Raw genomic sequence first — 16987 nt, forward strand, 5'->3', positions numbered from 1 at the left:
TATGTTGAATTCGAATCTGGACTTACTCCTCACACAAATCTTATGGTGTTTTCAGCTGTGTATTGAGAATATCTCTAGTACTTAATTTTGTAATTTATAGGAAGATCAGGGTTGTAATATGCTGTGAGAATGGTGTGAGGCGCACTATGTGAAGAGCAAATTCAATTCGTTGAATGCTGTATTAGTCGCAGATTTGGACTCATAAGATCCCATGTAATTAATTAAGCAAGTATTGCAAGAAAAATATTCCAATGGTGTAGAATAGATCTGTTTCCAATTTAATTTCACCAGTTTCAGATATGCCCAATTTGATTTGGTTAACATTTTATTCATTGATATATCTCCATATACTTACATAATTAACAATCTTTATTATTAGCAAAGAATCAAGTTTCATGTCTACAAAAGGTTTCTCTTTTTAGTGAAACAATTCCTTCAACTCAAGACAGACAGCCCTACTCCCAATTATTCATCATGGTTGGTACAAAAATCTTGTCTCCACATTGCCTTCCATAAAGAGAAAAAGTAGGGAAAAGAAAGGAAAGTTAGGTTTGTAAAGGTTTCCATATTTCTCCCTAATTCCCTTTCTTTTACTATCTTTTTCCTTCAAACCAAACATAATAAAGGAAAAACCCATTAACAAATACCTTATAACTTGTTACTCGTTTTTTTTTTTTTTTTTAACAAATATATACCAAATATGTGTGAACAGAATGTAAAGAAAAGCAAAAGAAATATGATAGAAAAACGTTATTAGCTTCTTGCTGTAAGGGGCCGGGCTTCTTTACAGGGGAGGAATATTTCTGAAATCAGAATGAATTCTAGGCATCACTCGTAACATATAATGCATTTGTCATATGCGATACCTAACACCAATATGATTGTGAAAAGTTTTGTCTCATGTTCGATCCCTTTCCCTAAACCATAACCCACTTGTGACTTTGTACTCATGACATGCCTTGTCATTACTAATTTTCAAAAATAAATTAAGTAGCCATTATATATATAGAATGAGAAGAACATCTTGAAGAACTGACTTTGGTTGCAAGATTTTAATTAATTAACATTCTGATATCTCCTAATTAATATAGGTGTATAGTTTTTTTGTTCTTTTTTTTTTCATCTTGTTAGATATTATAACCCTCAATATGCAAGAGGCTCATAATATCATTTGTTATTTTTTGTAAATTTAAGCACCAAATCACAGTAATAAGCAGAGATTTATTACACCAAAAAATCAAACTTTTATACGTCAGCCTAGGTATACAAATGAAAGTTGTGAGAGAAATGTATAAGTTATTTATAATTAATGACCTCTAGGCTCGTTCGTTTTTTGGTAAGTTATTTATCTAGGTGGTAAATTTTTTTTGGGAAACATTTACTCGGGTAAATGCATTTATTCATGTTCTTTTATTTCTCATGTAAATAAGGCAATGACCATTTTATCTATAAAAATCCATTATTAAAAGGGGTATTTTTGTCCCATTCAAATATTGGCAACTTCCCCCTAGGTGGAAAAGTTATTTACCCACCTAGGAGATAGGTATCACTTACCCGAAAAAATAAACTTTTTCTAATCCCCACATAAATCTGAAAAAAAAAAACATAAGATTCTTGACCAATGAGAATCAAAATCCCATTGATCAATTTTTTCCCTCTCAAAATCCGAAAAAAGAATGCCCCCTAATAACCAATAAAATTAATTTTTTTTAACAATGACTAGAACTTGATTGTATATCTAAACTGATCATAACTTAAAAATAAATACAAGTAAAAGAATGCCAAAACTATCGTCAAATGAGTCGGCTTTTGAATTCCAAGGGATATCCCAACAGTAGAAAAGGACGCATCCACCTGAGGAGGACAACAAGCTGGGGTACCTTTCAATCTCCAAAGGTTAAAATGCTGGACAACAACTCTGTCTGTTTGTCCCCCTTCCCTGGTATAAAACCACTAATTACAATTAATCGCTGATGAGCTCCATCATACAACTCTCCTCCACAGCATTCTAGTTCGGTAAAAATCTATTGCATAAAAGGCCCATGGTGCCAATACATCAGACACATGGTTTTTTATTGCCATTGACGCGGATGGTCAGATCGTTTAGCTCGAAAATCATAGATTTTAAAATCAGACTGGAAAAACCAAGAATCAGTCAGGTGATTAATTCTGTTTTTCCCAAAAATCGAATTTCCTCCTAAAACCGTTGATTTTGATCAGTAAAACGCGATTAACCGTTCAAACGATTTTGATCGTTTTTTTATTTTTTTGTCAGAATGGTTCGGGCATTTGGTTTGAATGGTCAGGCCATTCAACCCGATAACCGGACCCTTGACCGGTTCGATCATCGAGTCGGTTTTAAAAACCATGCCGGAAACCAACCAAGGTATCGGTCCATTTTGACCATTAGCTGCTATCTTACTTAATACCATTGACTTGATCATTAACCCACTGACTCAAAACAGTCAAATGGTTGATCTATTTGACATAGACTATGGTTTGGGGCAATTTTTGTTTCAATTATTTTTTTATTTTTAAATTATCAGACCAATCTATTAAGACTGAACGGTCAAATCACTGACCCGGAAACTGATGGCCAAAGCGGTTCGGGTTATTGGTCGATTTTTAATAGGTTAAGTACTCTGCAACCTAATGCAGAATTCTGAATGACAGTCACGTCTAATGGTCAGGATTCACCCCCCTGTACGGTGGGACTACAAAATTCTGACCTCAACTGATCAATCATTCTCCCATTTTTAAAACGTTAATCAGACAGATAAATCATTTTATTCTGAATTCTGGTTGATCTCACCTCCTATGTGGCTTGTTGATGCTGTAAGAATTTATTTCTGTTTAATGAATAGTTTGTTTTGAGGTTTTGAGCTCTACCTCCTTTCCACGAACTGTTACTACATCATACACACGGGACGGGACACTATAAGCGTGCATTGGGAATATCCAAACATTATGAAACAAGGGCAACATTACAAAGAAGCCTTGAACAAACAATACCAAGTTTGATTAGTCTGGTGCAAAAGCTTTGGATTTGTTTTGAACCCTTGTTAATACTTAAGAGCTACTAAACTCATGAAAATGAATTGAAAGAAGAAACTAAAATCACATAAAATTAGAGGTCCAAGAGAGTCGGTTTAACCAAGATATATAGCCAATCGACCATCCCAGTTGGATTAATTGCTGAAGACAACCATGCAAGTATATATAGTTAATTTAATTAATATATGTTTACTGATCCATGTTATTCGAAAGGTGATTTTATCATAGTTATAATCACTACGGTGGGTGTGCTAGATGAATTGTCTTAGCAGTGGTGTAGTTTTGAATTCCGCTATTATCGTTTCAGTAAGAAAAGAGTTATTAATGTGATGTTGTTCTCTTTACTTAAAAGAGTAACAACCGCTATGGAGTGTAGGCAACTTCCACTTCGATTTATCTTACAGTACTAACCAGTATTATTATAAAGAAGGTAACCTCATCCTTTTACCACCCACATGATACTTGATACAGGTCGAATTGATCACCAGTAAAATCCTGACATGTGGCAAAGTAAACATGGTGTTCCAAACTCTGTAGACCTCAATTCTCTCCGAAGTGCCACACGACCTCCATTAAAGCCCAACTTGGTAAAAGCACATCTTGCCAAGCTGAACCACATGTGATGCAATGACAATGGATACCTGGCATAAGAATGGCAATGGGGCGGATTTAGTGCGGGGCACCCCTTTCCCATTCTCGCCCCGAAGTTACGATACCTTGCCCCTTACTCGTCCCGTCCCCAGTAGCGGGGCAGGGCATCCATTTCCTATTGGGAACAGAGAATTCCCGAATTTTCCCTGCTCCAAGGCAATTACTTAAAAATTATCTATTTTATGGATAAATTATACATAGGATATAAGAATTGGGGGTATTTTAGAATTGAATTATAATAATTTAAGGATAATTCAAAAGTAAAATTATGGGATCCTAGGATTTTAAAATTTTAGGGAAAACTTAGATATATTTTAAATATCAATATTAAACATAGAGATATTTTACAAATTTACCTTCGGGTCCGGGGCGGGTTTGGGGAATTATATACAAAACCTATCCCCGTCCCATACCCGGTTTGAGAAAAATTATTTTCCCCATCCCCACCCCTGTCCTTGTTTAAGGTCAGGGAAAACCCGCCCCCGTTCAAGGCGGGGCGGGGCCCCAGTTTTACAGGGGAAATTGCCATCCCTAACCTGGCATTACCACTATCCACCTCATAAGCCACAACAAAAGCTGGGACCTAGACCTCTACCATCCTCTGCCATATCTATACTATACATAAAAGTGTGGATGTAGTGGTAAAACTTTTTTTCGACTAAAATTACTCTCTATTTCTTTCTTTGAGATAGGGTATAAAAATCATTTTATTATAGCTTTCATGGCTAATAAAATAACTAAATTTGTATATTTAATCTATCTTGTAAGTGTTGAAAATGTTACTTCAATTATTACTTTCCGCCTCATTTAATCCCCTCTCATTAAGTCTTATACTTAAGGTATTAAATATCTCATTTTTTCTTATTAAATTCTATATTGTTTAAGTTATTTTTTACTAATAAATGCTACTAATTATGTCTATGTCAATATTTTTAACAATATAAAATGATATATTTTAAAACTGACTCAAAAACAAAACCATTCTTTATCTAAGTGGTGGCTAAGCAATTCAACATCCAAATCAAAATGATCAACCTATGAAGTCATAGTTAGGTAATAAAATTTTCAAAATAGAAATAAATATAGAAAATTATAAAAAATGTAGAAAAAGTATACACATTTATTATATTTTTATTAATCAAATTAAAAAATGAGTGTAAAAAATGAGAATTTTTTTATTGATAATGAAAATAAAATACATAATTTAGATCTAACAAAAAATGAAATATAAAAATTAATAATAAATAGTTCAACTTTTGGGTTAAATGTGTTAACCTTTAAAGTCATAAAAATTAATAAAGTATAAAAATGCATAAATGAAAAATACATAAATTTTGCAAAAAACAAAAAAAGAATTGAGGCACATGTATACATGTATTTATCATATTAAAGAAAGTGTAACATATCAGAATTACTTTTACACACAAAAATACAAAAAAAAATTATAGAAAAATCAGAATTGTAAAATCAAAGTAAGTGTAACATATCAGAATTATTTATAATTCTATATTTACACTACTATTAAAAATATGAATAAGATTGTGGAACTTTCTTTTGACTAAAATCAGAGTTTTAAAAACCAACCAAGAAATGGAACCACTGGCTTTCGGTTCAACCATCTAGTTTGAGCGGGTCAAACTAGTAAGATGCAAAATATAATGTAACTTTTTATTTTGACCGTTAGATTAGGATTAGGTTAGAGTCCACCGTATATATACATTATTATGAGAGGGGAGTGTAAAACTTTGAGAATGAGGCAACTGGTTAAAACTGAGAAGTGAGAAAAAAAAGAAAGAGAAGAAGAAGAAGAAGAAGAAGAAAAGAAGGAAGCGCCGATGGAGGTGATTGTCACCATGTTCACCGATCTTTATTGTAAAGTCGTTTGCCCGGGAAAGAAGAAACCACTGTCAACGATTATCTCCATGTTCCTCATCACCACTACTACAACAATGTTTGCCTTCTTCTTACATATCTCTAAATCTCTCTCAAATCCCAAATCGTTTGCTTCATTAATGTATCTCAGATTTCTAATATAAAATCGGTGTTTAATATCTCCTTTCTTGCATCGATTTTTCAATTTCTTCAGTGGAATTGCATTTTTTTTACTATTACAACTTAAAAAGAATCTCAAAATCAAAATAGAACAACTAAAAACACTACTAATTTTGGTCATTGGGAATAACCAAACAAGATAGTGAGATATGAAAGTTTCTTTTTTAATTTTTTTACTTTTTAATTTCTATTTTAAAATAAATAAAAAATTTAGAATTAGTTTGAAAGAAACCCGAGAACCGTTAATCGGGTAGAACATTTTAACAGTTAAACCATCAGGGTCAACAATTCTCTTACCATTTCAACGTTTTTTTTTTTTTGTAAAATAATGATTTAGGGCCAAAACGAAATCACTAACTTGACCGGTTCCCGAGCCAACCAGTCAGACCGTCCGATCTAGTCTAATTTTTAAAACAATGACTAAAACACTAATTTTTGTATTTAGTCTATTTATTGAAAAGTTTAAATTGTAAATTGAACTACTACTTTTCACATCATTCAATTCCCTCTATTTAAATCTTACATTTTTTTAATAAGTGGACAAAAGAAAAAAAGATAAAACATTACAAAAAAGAACAATCTAGCCAAGCAGGTAGACCCGTCAATAATACTTGAAACTTCTCAACTCGATCTAATTATCAAATATTTGCATGAGGTGTTTATGTAATCATATTTGGATTTTGCAATATGCATCCGATTAATAATAAAAAATAAAAAATAAATACATAAAGTTTATAAAAAAAATTGGATATATTATTACTATCATTATCATCATCTATAATTCCATATGCAAAGCACGTATACACTAGTTATATATAAAAGTGTTGATGCAATGTGAACTTTTTTATTAAAATTACCTTCTATTTCTTTATTTGATAAAGGATTTAAAAGTCATTTTATTATAGCTTTAGTGCTAGTTTTAATGGCTACTAAAATGCCTATATTTGCTTATTTAATCAATCTCTAATTGTAAGGGTTGAAAATGTCACTTCAATTATTACTTTTCACCCCATTTAATCCCCTCTTATTAAGTCATATACTTGAGGTATTAAATCCCATTTTCTCTTATTAAATCCTATATTTTTAAGATATATTTCACTAATAAATGCTACTAATTATATTTATGTCAATATTTTTAACAATATAAACCCATATATTTTAAAACTGACTCAAAAACAAAACCATTTTTTATCTAAGTGGTGGCTAAGAAATTCAACCATTCGAATCTAATTAATCAACCTACGAAGTGATAGTTAGGTAATAAAATTTTTAAAATAGAAATAAACATAGAAAATTACAAATAAAATATAAAACAAATTGGACACATTTATGATATTTACATCGTGAATTGATGTAAAACCTCGTCAAACATAATGTTTTACGTTGATTATTGATGTAAATACTATATCGATTTTATTGATGTAAAACTTTACACTTTTTTATCATGATTTTCAATGTGTTAACGGTCACTTACTAGGGTTCAGTGTAAAACAACATCGGTGTACTTTTACACTGATGATGTTTTACATCGAATCCAAACGAAGCCTAAACTACCCTTATGGTTTAGCTAATTGACTAAGTATACCCCCACTGTTTGACTATTGTCTAACACTACCCCTACTATTTCTGACAATTGACTAGTTCCACCCTTATCGCTAACGTCTATTAATATTTTGTCAAAACCCATACACACGTGCTGTATAATTTTTTTTAAAACCCAATTTTACCCTTCCTCCTCAGGGGTAAACCGAGCAAACTCGGTAGCGGACCCTTCCACTTCTGACCTCTCTCTCTCTCCATAAAGACCAATATTTCTAAAAATTTCCAAATCCAAGATAAGCCATCGATAGATTAGCAAATAAGCGATCAAAGAAAAAGTGATACATGGAAAAAGATTGGAAGCTGCAAAGAATATGAAGAATACATGCATAAAACAAAGAAACATATAATGCTTAGAAAGCGTTATATTAAGCTCATTGTCTTTCCAAGGTCAACCGAATGCTTAGAACAGTTCACAAGCTCATTGTTTTCCCATATGTGTCAGTTCACAAGAATTAACAAAAACAGTAAGGAGAGAATCCAAGTTAGTTAAATTAAGCTCATTGTCTTTCCAAGGTCGACCGAATGCTTAGAAAGCATCGAAGCCAAGTGTCTGAATCGCTAATAAATCTGAAGCCACGTATAATGCTCTCTCTAGAAACCAGAGTGGAGTTAGGGCATTGTAGTTGGCATCATTCTTCGAAAGATTGTCTTTGTCTCCTTCTCTCGCCATTGACAAATTTCTCTCTCTCTTTCTCATCAAACAAAATCGCCGTTGCCGCTGCAACTTCCTCCACCCCCTTCCCCTCTTCATTCTCCCTCTCCACCTCCCCTGTATATAATCCCATCTCAAATCTGTCACAGCTAAAGCTTCCCTCTGTATAAATTATAGACCTCCGTTCTTCTTTCTTCGGGGACAAACTCCACCTGGTTACAGTCATCCTCAGGACTCTGGCTATTGATTGGTATTTTTTTTTCTATTTAATTTTACTTGAAAAATCTACTTGGTTGCGGTCGTCTTCTTTATTTATAAGATATCAAAGCAAGAAACTTTCAACAGTTATGTGAAATATACCCACTGATGAGGGCAGATTTGGCCCTCCGCTAACATCATGACACGTGGCATCTCAAAAAAAGCTAGACAATACCTTGACACCACGAGAGCGATGAGTTGCCTTAGCCAAAATGACAGAGACCTAGCTGCCGACCTACTAGAGACCCAACTAGCGACCTACCTGCGCTGACCTGATGGAGTCCTAGCTGGGGACCTCATACACAACTTGGGCACCTCAGTAGGGTGGCAAGGAGAACCTTGTCCAAGGCCGACCTATGGTATCTCATTGTTATCGGTCCAAGGGACCTCGGCGCGAGGAGCGACCTCTCTTGAAGACTTGCCAACCTGTGGTACCTTGTCAGTACTAGTCAAAGTGACCATGGCATGAGGAGCAACCTCCCTCAAGGACTTGTAAACTCAACAGAGGTCCAGGTGGTGACCTACGAAACATGCTCACCGACCTCCTCCGTGTGTGCATCCCGTCACTCCCCGGTCTTTCGGAAGTCAGCTCCCACACCGACCTTCAAAGACTTCGGACCAGCCAACCACATCTTCCCAAAAATCTTGAACGCGGTGCATGAAGCCTACACCAAACAATGACTATATAAAAGTCTCATTTCCAACCTCAAAAGATAGACGCAACTTAGCTCTCGCAGCTCTCTAGCATTTTAGCTCTCTATAAAATCTCCACATCGCTGACTTAAGCATGGAGTGCCCACCTCGAGTAAAGCAACACAGGCACTCAGACACTGTCTCTTTGTAGGTCAACCCGACAAACTAGCCAACTCGGCATCTGAGTCACCTTCCAGCAGGGACCTCGCCAGCTTCACATCCGAGTCGCCCTCCAGCGTGGAGCTTCCAGATTGTGCATTATCAATTGACGTCATATGTGGGAAATGCTACACAAAAGATAAGTTCTCACCCATTCTCTAAGCCTCATGTAATGGCATTCTCAAGAAACAATAGCAATGCCTAGATTGAAGGAACTCCACCTGGGGGCAGAATCAAAATGATAAACCCAAACAAGTTCAAATAGTCTCGCCCTAATTGTGAGGCCACCCCCAAAGGCCGAGCCCTCCATGGTTCCCGCGAGAGTGGGCGGCCAATGGACTGTGCAGTCACCCTTGCGGGTCGAGCCTTCCAAGGCTCCCATGCGAGTTAGTGACCTACGGTTAGCCATCCCATAGATTGAGCTCCCTGTGGCTTATCATAGGAGAAAATGACCAACGTATCCGAGGGCTGACGTAGTGTAGTCATGGCACCGACCCATCATTTAAATGCCAACAACAACACACGTATCAACGCTGCTATCACAAGAGGGGCAGAATCTAAACGACCAGCCTGGACGAGCCTCATCATCTCTATTTGCAAGGTTGCCTCTACAGGTCGAGCAATTCGCGGCTCCCGTGGAGTTGGCGGGCAACGGATTGTGCAGTCACCCTTGCGGTTCGAGCCTTCCAAGACTCCCACACAAGTTGGTGACCTACAGTTAGCTGCCCCCGCAGGTTGAGCTCCTTGTGGCTTATTGTAGGAGAAGACAGCTAGCGTCACCAAGGGCTGACACAATGTAGCCGTGGCACCAACCCACCATTCAAACGCCAACAACAATGCACGTATGAATGATGCTATCACAAGGGGGCAGAAACTAGATGACCAGCCTGGGCAAGCATCAGTACTCTGCCCCAAATTGTCTCCCTACAGAGCCTCACTATTGATCGAGCCCTCCATGGCTCCCGTGAGAGTTGGCAACTAGCTGAATGTGGAACCGACCTCATAGGTCGTGTCTTTCATGGCTCCCGTGAGGGTAGGCAACCCACAGATAGTAGAAACACCCCCTCAAGGTGAGCCTCCCATGGCTCTAGTAGGAGTGGGCGACCAGCAGTTCCAGGAGCAGATGCAATACATGTGCAGCATTGACCCGCGAATGCAGACCCGAAAGAGTTAATCCCACGTGATGACATAGATGCAATCATGTTTAAAGCTACTACACTTAAATCGATATCAAAGGACGTCACTATCTCACCACCGACCTGGAAAAAATAAAATAAACAAAAATAAACGGAGGAAAGGAAGACTAGTTCGCTTTCAGCACCGTGTCAGACATGCAAACTTGGCCAAACTTCTTCACAGTCAACCTCCACCTCAGTTTCAGGCTCCGCATCGACCTCGTCGGCTACTCCTTCGAGGATTGGCTTGAGGGACATTGTGTTGAAGTCTACGTATGTGGAGCGACCTGACAAGGTAGTCATGCAGTTTGAATCCCCTCTTGAGGATGGCATGACGAACTTCGCGCTTGAGGTATCTGGCCGAATTGTAGAACTCCTTATCCTCGAGGTGCCTACTCCGCCTCTCCTCGAGTGGATAAGTTTGCTCCTGTGCCCCGATAATCAAAACGGTGAAGTCCTATGTAATGCTGCACTCAACCCTTAGACTCTTCCGACTTGAAGAGCAAATTGGACCGACGCCTACGAGCTCATCATACTAGTCATTCCATGCCAAAGGACCTATAGCAAGCTACTCCCTTCGCCGAACTGACCTTGACTCAGGAGTGGGGGCAATTGATGAGGGCATATTTGGTCCTCCACTAACATCATGACACGTGGCATCTCATAACAGCTAGATGACACCTCGACACCACGAGGGCAATGACTTGCCTTAGCCAAAATGATGGAGACCTAGCTGCCGACCTACTAGAAACCCAGTTGGCGACCTACCTTCGCCAACTTGATGGACTCCTAGCTGGGGACCTCATACACGACTCAGGCACCTCGGCAAGGTGGCTAGGAGCACCTCGTCCAAGTCCGACTTGTGGTACTTTGTTGTTACCGGTCCAAGGGACCTCGGAGCGAGGAGCAATCTCCCTTGAGGACTTGTGGTACCTTGTCAATACCGATCCAAGTGACCTTGACGTGAGGAGCAACCTCCCTCGAAGATTTGTCGACTCGAATGAGGTCTAGGTGGCGACCTACGAGACGTGCTCATTGACCTCCTCCGTGTGTGCATCTCATCACTCCCGAGTCTTCCGAAAGTCAACTCCCACGCTGAATATTTCGGAGGAAACCGAATAAGGCACGAAGCCTAGTCTACATGCGCCACTACCTCCAAGGACTTTGGACCATTTAGATACATCTTCTCAAAGATCTCGGACACTGTGTGTGAAGCCCACGCCAAACAACGCCTATATAGAGGTATCATTTCAAACCTCAAAAGAGATGCGTAACTTAGCTCTCGTAGCTCTCTAGCTCTCTAGAATTTTCTCTCTCTCCAAAATCTCCACATCGTTGACTTAGCATCGGAGTGCCTGTCCCAGGTAAAGCAGCCCGGGCACTCTGACATTGTCTCTTTACAGGTCGACCCGGCGAACTAGCCAACTCAATATTTGAGTCACCTCCAAGGACCTCGCTAGCTTGGCATCCAAATTGCCCTCGAATGGAGAGCTACCAGATCTCGCATCATCACCAACCGTTAGATCAAATCAATACAAGCATAAAACTCGGAGCCTTTTTAGAAAAAATGATTTTCCCATTTGGGTTCTCAAGGTTTTGCACGGAGACGTGATATTTCAGTGTACTCAAAGAGTTCTCTGTTCTGTGAACAAAACCATTGGAGATATCGGTTTTTGTCATCATGGATTTCTGACTATCGGGATCCAGCAGTGCCAACATTAGAGGTGGGGTGACTGGACTTGGGCGATAAAGATCAGGCCAAGGAAGATGAAGTGAAAAGAAGGATAAAACGGACATTTCAGCCCTTTCCTCAATATTTTAAGGGCAATGGTAATTTTTTTGAAACAATAAAGTAACGTTAATCAAACGGTATGAATATACTTAGTTAAGATAATTTAAGAAATTTATCAAAAAAAAAAAAAAGAAATTGCACATGTTATCAACTTGTCACATAGGTACTTTTGTCATTGGAATTTGGAACGGACCTTGCCCTGACCGAATCCGGACTCAATTTTATGACATCTAAATGGGATCATACCTTAGACACAATCAGATCAAATCCGGGTCAAGATCATCTTATCTAACCCGTGACAGCCATAGTTGTGATTTCAAGCAGTAAGTGCATGATTGAAACCATGTCCGGCCATGGAAGGGGTGGCCCACCTAAACGAGCGGTGAAACAGACGGATCAGGATGTATGGCGGGTGAACAACCTTGGGTCCCACGAACACATTTCGAAAGGTTAGAATACTTCAATTCAAATAGTCCCAGTAGGAGACAAAAGGAGCAAAAAATGCTGTGTTGCGCATTTGATTCCTGAATACCTCTGCAAGTCTCTGAAGCATCAATTCATCTCATTTCCCGCCAATCCGAAGTGGGCCTTCCTCCAAAATGAAATTGGTACCTTACCCACATCCCCATCACAATCAGATTCTCTCTCCCTCTTTCTCTAGTCTTCACTCTTTAGATTCTACAGCTAGAATGAATACCCAAACCCAGCAAAACAACAAGTGTTGAAACTGTTACTTCGACTAAATATTGAAAAAATTTCTAAGACGAGGAAGAATCTTAAAAAGAAAACATACACAAGCTCCCGGTGGATGGTAGAATAGAATATACCCCCACTTCAATTAAGAAGGAAAAAGATAAATATCAAATTCAAATAAATTAAGAAAGAAAAGCCATATACTATACATACATAATATTAGAAAGGCTACAAGAAATTTGTTGGTTGTTGGTGTTGGTGATGATGCTGTTTTCCCTGCTTCCTGGATTCAATCACCGTTCGTTCATGGGAATCACACACTTGGGTTTTGAATTTGCATCCCAACTTTTTCGTTAGCGAGTTCCTCCAACCCCCAGACCCAGACCCGGATCCGGACCCAGAAGCTCCCTGTGGCCCCACCTTATCGATCTTGGCTATGGCCTTCTTCATGGTGGAGCATTCCCTCTCCAGCTCGTGCACCCGAGATCTCATAGTGTCCATGTCCAGCCGCAACACCTGATTCTCTCGAATAGCCGTCCTCCACGTGTTACTGCTCTCTCCGCCAGGTGCCGCCAAGGCAAGTTGCAGCTGTTGCCAGTGTTGTTGCTGCTGCTGTCGTTGCTCCTCCTCCTCCTCCTCCTCCTCCTCCTCCTCCTCTTCTTCTTCTTCTTCTTCTTCTTCTTCTTCTACCTCTTCTTGTTGATGCTGTAAGACGGAGGATCCCGCTCCGGCGGAATCCGGCGGGATGATGTCAGCGGTAAGTATAGAGCCGGCAATGGCGTTACGGAGCTGCAGCTGCTCGAAGAATAGGAACTGCACCACCGCCCTTAAGGGGAGGCGCTCGTTCTGTGCTGCGTGGGTGCAGGCCTCTAACGTCAGCTTCTGGGAATCCATCACACCGCAGATTTTATCTCGCTCTTCCTCCGTTATCCATGGATGCGCCTGCGGTAATTATAAAATTAATTAATAATCCTAATTACCCAGCAACATAATTCAGTTAAATCTTAAATGGATGACAATTTTTGCTCCGATATTTGCATTCCTCATTATTGGATTCCAAATTCCGACCCAAAGATGGTTAGGCCAGAGAATGGAAAAAGAAAGAAAGAAAGCCGTGGAAGTTCGCGACAGTAGGGATAAGGGAAATTGAAAAGGACCAAACATGAAGTTTTCCCTTTATTTTTTCCCGTACAACGGACCAACTCCAGAAAGAATGAGACCCAGGTAAAACTCGAGTTTACTCCGAGAAAACGCATTCTTTTTGTCTCTTGAGTATCTACTATATTCAAGTTTCACAGGGACATTTTGGACAAAACGGAATTCAAGCTCGGAAGAGAAAAACAAGGCTCGAGTCAGTTGACAGACCCTATTCCCGTCACCGGTTCACCAATCTCCCGGCCCACACGCCCACACAGCGTTTCTGAATGCTTTGAACCGTACCTGGATCGACGGACTACCTTGACTAAAACACCCCTAAATTCACGTAATAATGATCCAATTATCCTTTTTATGTTTTATGGTTGAGCGAAAATAGTAAAATTAGAGAAAAATCGAAATAGATGGCTAAAAATATGGGCCCACCAATAGTACCTTGAGGTAAACATCAACGGCTCTGTAGAGGCCGTCGTCGTAGAGTCTGGCGTGATCGGGAAGTGCGACCGCCAGTTCCCAAAACTTTTCCGGCTTCAAATTGGCGTCGGAAGCAATCTCTGACAGATAACCATCGATCAATTTTCCGACCAACATCACCGGATTCACTCCGGACGATCTAGCACCGTCTACTCCATTGTCACCGTGGCCATCCACTCCAATCTCCGGTCTCTCTTCTAGACCCTCCAAGAAATACCCCAAAATCCTACCCACGCAATCGACGTCGTAAAGTGTCTCTATCAGATATGAGTAGCTCGGGATCAAGAGATCGTCCAGCGTCGCCTGCTCCAGCTGTGACGCTATCTTCCTCTCCAAAGCAGCTCGACAATCGTCTGAGGCGTTTAATATATTCGCCGCCCTTAATAACCCAAACAGAAACCTCGTCATTGTAGATGAAGATGATCCCGAGCGTGACCTCGAGCTCCTTTCTTGGGGCAGATTCGTAATTATCGTCTCCAGAAGCTCTCTCTGCTCCGCCTCAGAAGCAATGGATGCCGAGGATGGTTTCCTATTGGAACGCGACAGACCTGGAATTGATTTCTTTGCGTAGGATAGCAGAGAGCTCTCGATGATTTCCGAGTTTATATCTCGAGCTTTCATAGCAGAAATCACTTGCATGTACACCGGCAAGCTCAAAATGCATAGATCTTCGAACCAGGGTTCGGCATTGCTGGCGGCGGTGTTCTTGCTCTTACTCTTTCGGCGTGTCCCGGTATCAATTCCATTCAATATGTTCTGATTCGAAGACCTAGTCGAGCCTGTGCTGGCTCCCTCATTCACCGACCATCTCGCCACGATCGAATCGATGCATCTCTGAGGAATGCTTAGCTCCTCTGCCAGTGGTATCAATGCTTCACACGATTTTAGGGTCCTCACGGATTCTTTGATGTTCCTGAGAACCAATTGAGAGAGGAACCTCTCGGTCTTGGAGATTAAGTTATCTTCTGAGAAGTCCTCGGTCATCATCAGATACTCTCCTGCGCAACGAAGAGGAGCCACATTCCAAGACGTGAGATCGATCTTGACGCCGTAACAGAATTTTACGGCGGTCTCAAATGTCTCAGAACCGCCCGGAAAATCCGGGAGGGATATGTAGCAGGGTTCCTCTTCAATCTCAACGTCAACTTCGGCATCATTTCCTTCGAGTTCTTCTCGACTTCTAGCAACGTTGGCTTCTTGTTCGGTTATCATCAGATGAAGCTTTCTACTTTTCGCCATAAGAGGGAACTGAACAAACACATTAAATAACAATTTCAGTCCTGAGGAGTGAGGAGAAATAAACTAAAGGAAGTACGAAGAGGTGAAAACAGCATGGACAGAGGACCTTATGGAGGTGGAAAGTCATGTCGTCTGCTTCGATCACAATGTCGCTAGGTAACCCCGTAGTACAAAACCTGCAAAAATGCGAACGATAAAATCCTCTCAGATTCTTCTTTTCTTGAGCAGAGAAGACAAACAGAAAACAGAGTAGGAATCCCAAAAATAAATTGCATTAACTCACCATGCCTGGCCTTTGGAGCTCGAGTTTTCCATATCAGCGGAAAGTAAGAGGAAAGAATACGAGCTTTCTAAAAGTTTTTCTTTAGAATAAGAAGATTGAACCAAGAAAGGTACCCCTATGCACTACAGCAAAATAACTCCATAAAATTACTGGAAAGGGGAAAAATCTTAGAAGCGGTTAACCCTAAAAAGAGACTGCATCGGAGGTTTCTGGGAGAAGCCCAAAAACCCCTCTTGACCAAGTAGATCACTCACTCAGACAATCAAACCAACAATAGATGAACAAGATGCAGAAGGGAAAACCGAAAATCTTCTCCAAGTAACGATCCCTGTGATTTAAAGCAAGGATACTGCTCCAGTAAGCAAGTGGAAATCGACTTAACTGAATCTTCTTTTGCTTTTGAGCATAAAACAAAAAAAGAAAAAGGGAAGAACTCAAGAGAGAAAGAAATGGTTCGCGGCTTCTGCGGTGAGAGAAGCCAGTAAGCAGTAACGAACATGAAAAAGAAAGAAAAAAAAAAAAAAGAAAATAATTGAGAGTGAGGGAGGGCGAAAAGAGGAAACTTTATTTAGAATACAGAAGGGATTCCAGAGGCAGATGGGCAGATGGGACAAATGGAGTTTGAACGAATTACTATACGTTAAAAATGAATTAAAAAAAGAAACAGAGAAATTCAGAAATAATTTTCAGGATTTTTTTCTTTTTTTTTTTATGTAAACCCAGAAGTCCTGACACCAGAACCAGAAACTCACTCACCGTCTTTCACTTTGTACGGAAATGGAACAAAGATCTAAATCGTCAACGAAGAAAAAGAAAGAAAAGAAGGATGTCGTCGAAAGAGTCTTAACGGCGTCCCTCCAGCTCCTCTGCTGCAGTAGAGGTGTAAAGTGGGCGCCGGCCCGGCCCGTGGGCGGGCCGTGCTGCCCTCGTCGGTGAAAATTTTGGGGGTTTACTTGGCACGGCCCACGGCCCAGCCCCTGTAGGCTCGTGCCTTGTTGCGGATCGGACTGACCTGTGGGCCGAGCCTTGGGTCAAATCAGGTCGTGCATCAAATC

At 39.9% G+C, this 16987-nt stretch overlaps 1 protein-coding gene across 1 annotated transcript; it reads right to left on the minus strand.

The window, feature by feature from the left end:
- Positions 1–12807: 12807 nt before the first annotated feature.
- LOC104601994 (BTB/POZ domain-containing protein At5g66560-like) lies at positions 12808–16704 on the minus strand. Its single transcript, XM_010265524.3, has 4 exons — positions 15933–16704; positions 15756–15825; positions 14372–15658; positions 12808–13723 (listed from the first exon to the last, which is right to left on the minus strand). Exons 1-4 carry the CDS (start codon positions 15962–15964, stop codon positions 13010–13012), a joined length of 2103 nt encoding a protein of 700 aa, XP_010263826.1. The 5' UTR covers positions 15965–16704; the 3' UTR covers positions 12808–13009.
- Between the last annotated feature and the right edge of the window lie 283 nt (positions 16705–16987).

The sequence above is a fragment of the Nelumbo nucifera genome, chromosome 6, assembly GCF_055504915.1.
Source record: "Nelumbo nucifera cultivar China Antique chromosome 6, China Antique-T2T, whole genome shotgun sequence".
Taxonomy (NCBI): domain Eukaryota; kingdom Viridiplantae; phylum Streptophyta; class Magnoliopsida; order Proteales; family Nelumbonaceae; genus Nelumbo; species Nelumbo nucifera.

Bases quoted from the DNA above. Each gene is read 5' to 3' on its own strand.
- LOC104601994 (XM_010265524.3), bottom strand. From the start codon at position 15,964: ATGGAAAACTCGAGCTCCAAAGGCCAGGCATG. The intron at 15,826-15,932 runs GTGAGTTAATGC...GCATTTTTGCAG, and splicing joins AGCTCCAAAGGCCAGGCATG to GTTTTGTACTACGGGGTTAC. The intron at 13,724-14,371 runs GTACTATTGGTG...TAATTACCGCAG, and splicing joins CCGTTGATGTTTACCTCAAG to GCGCATCCATGGATAACGGA.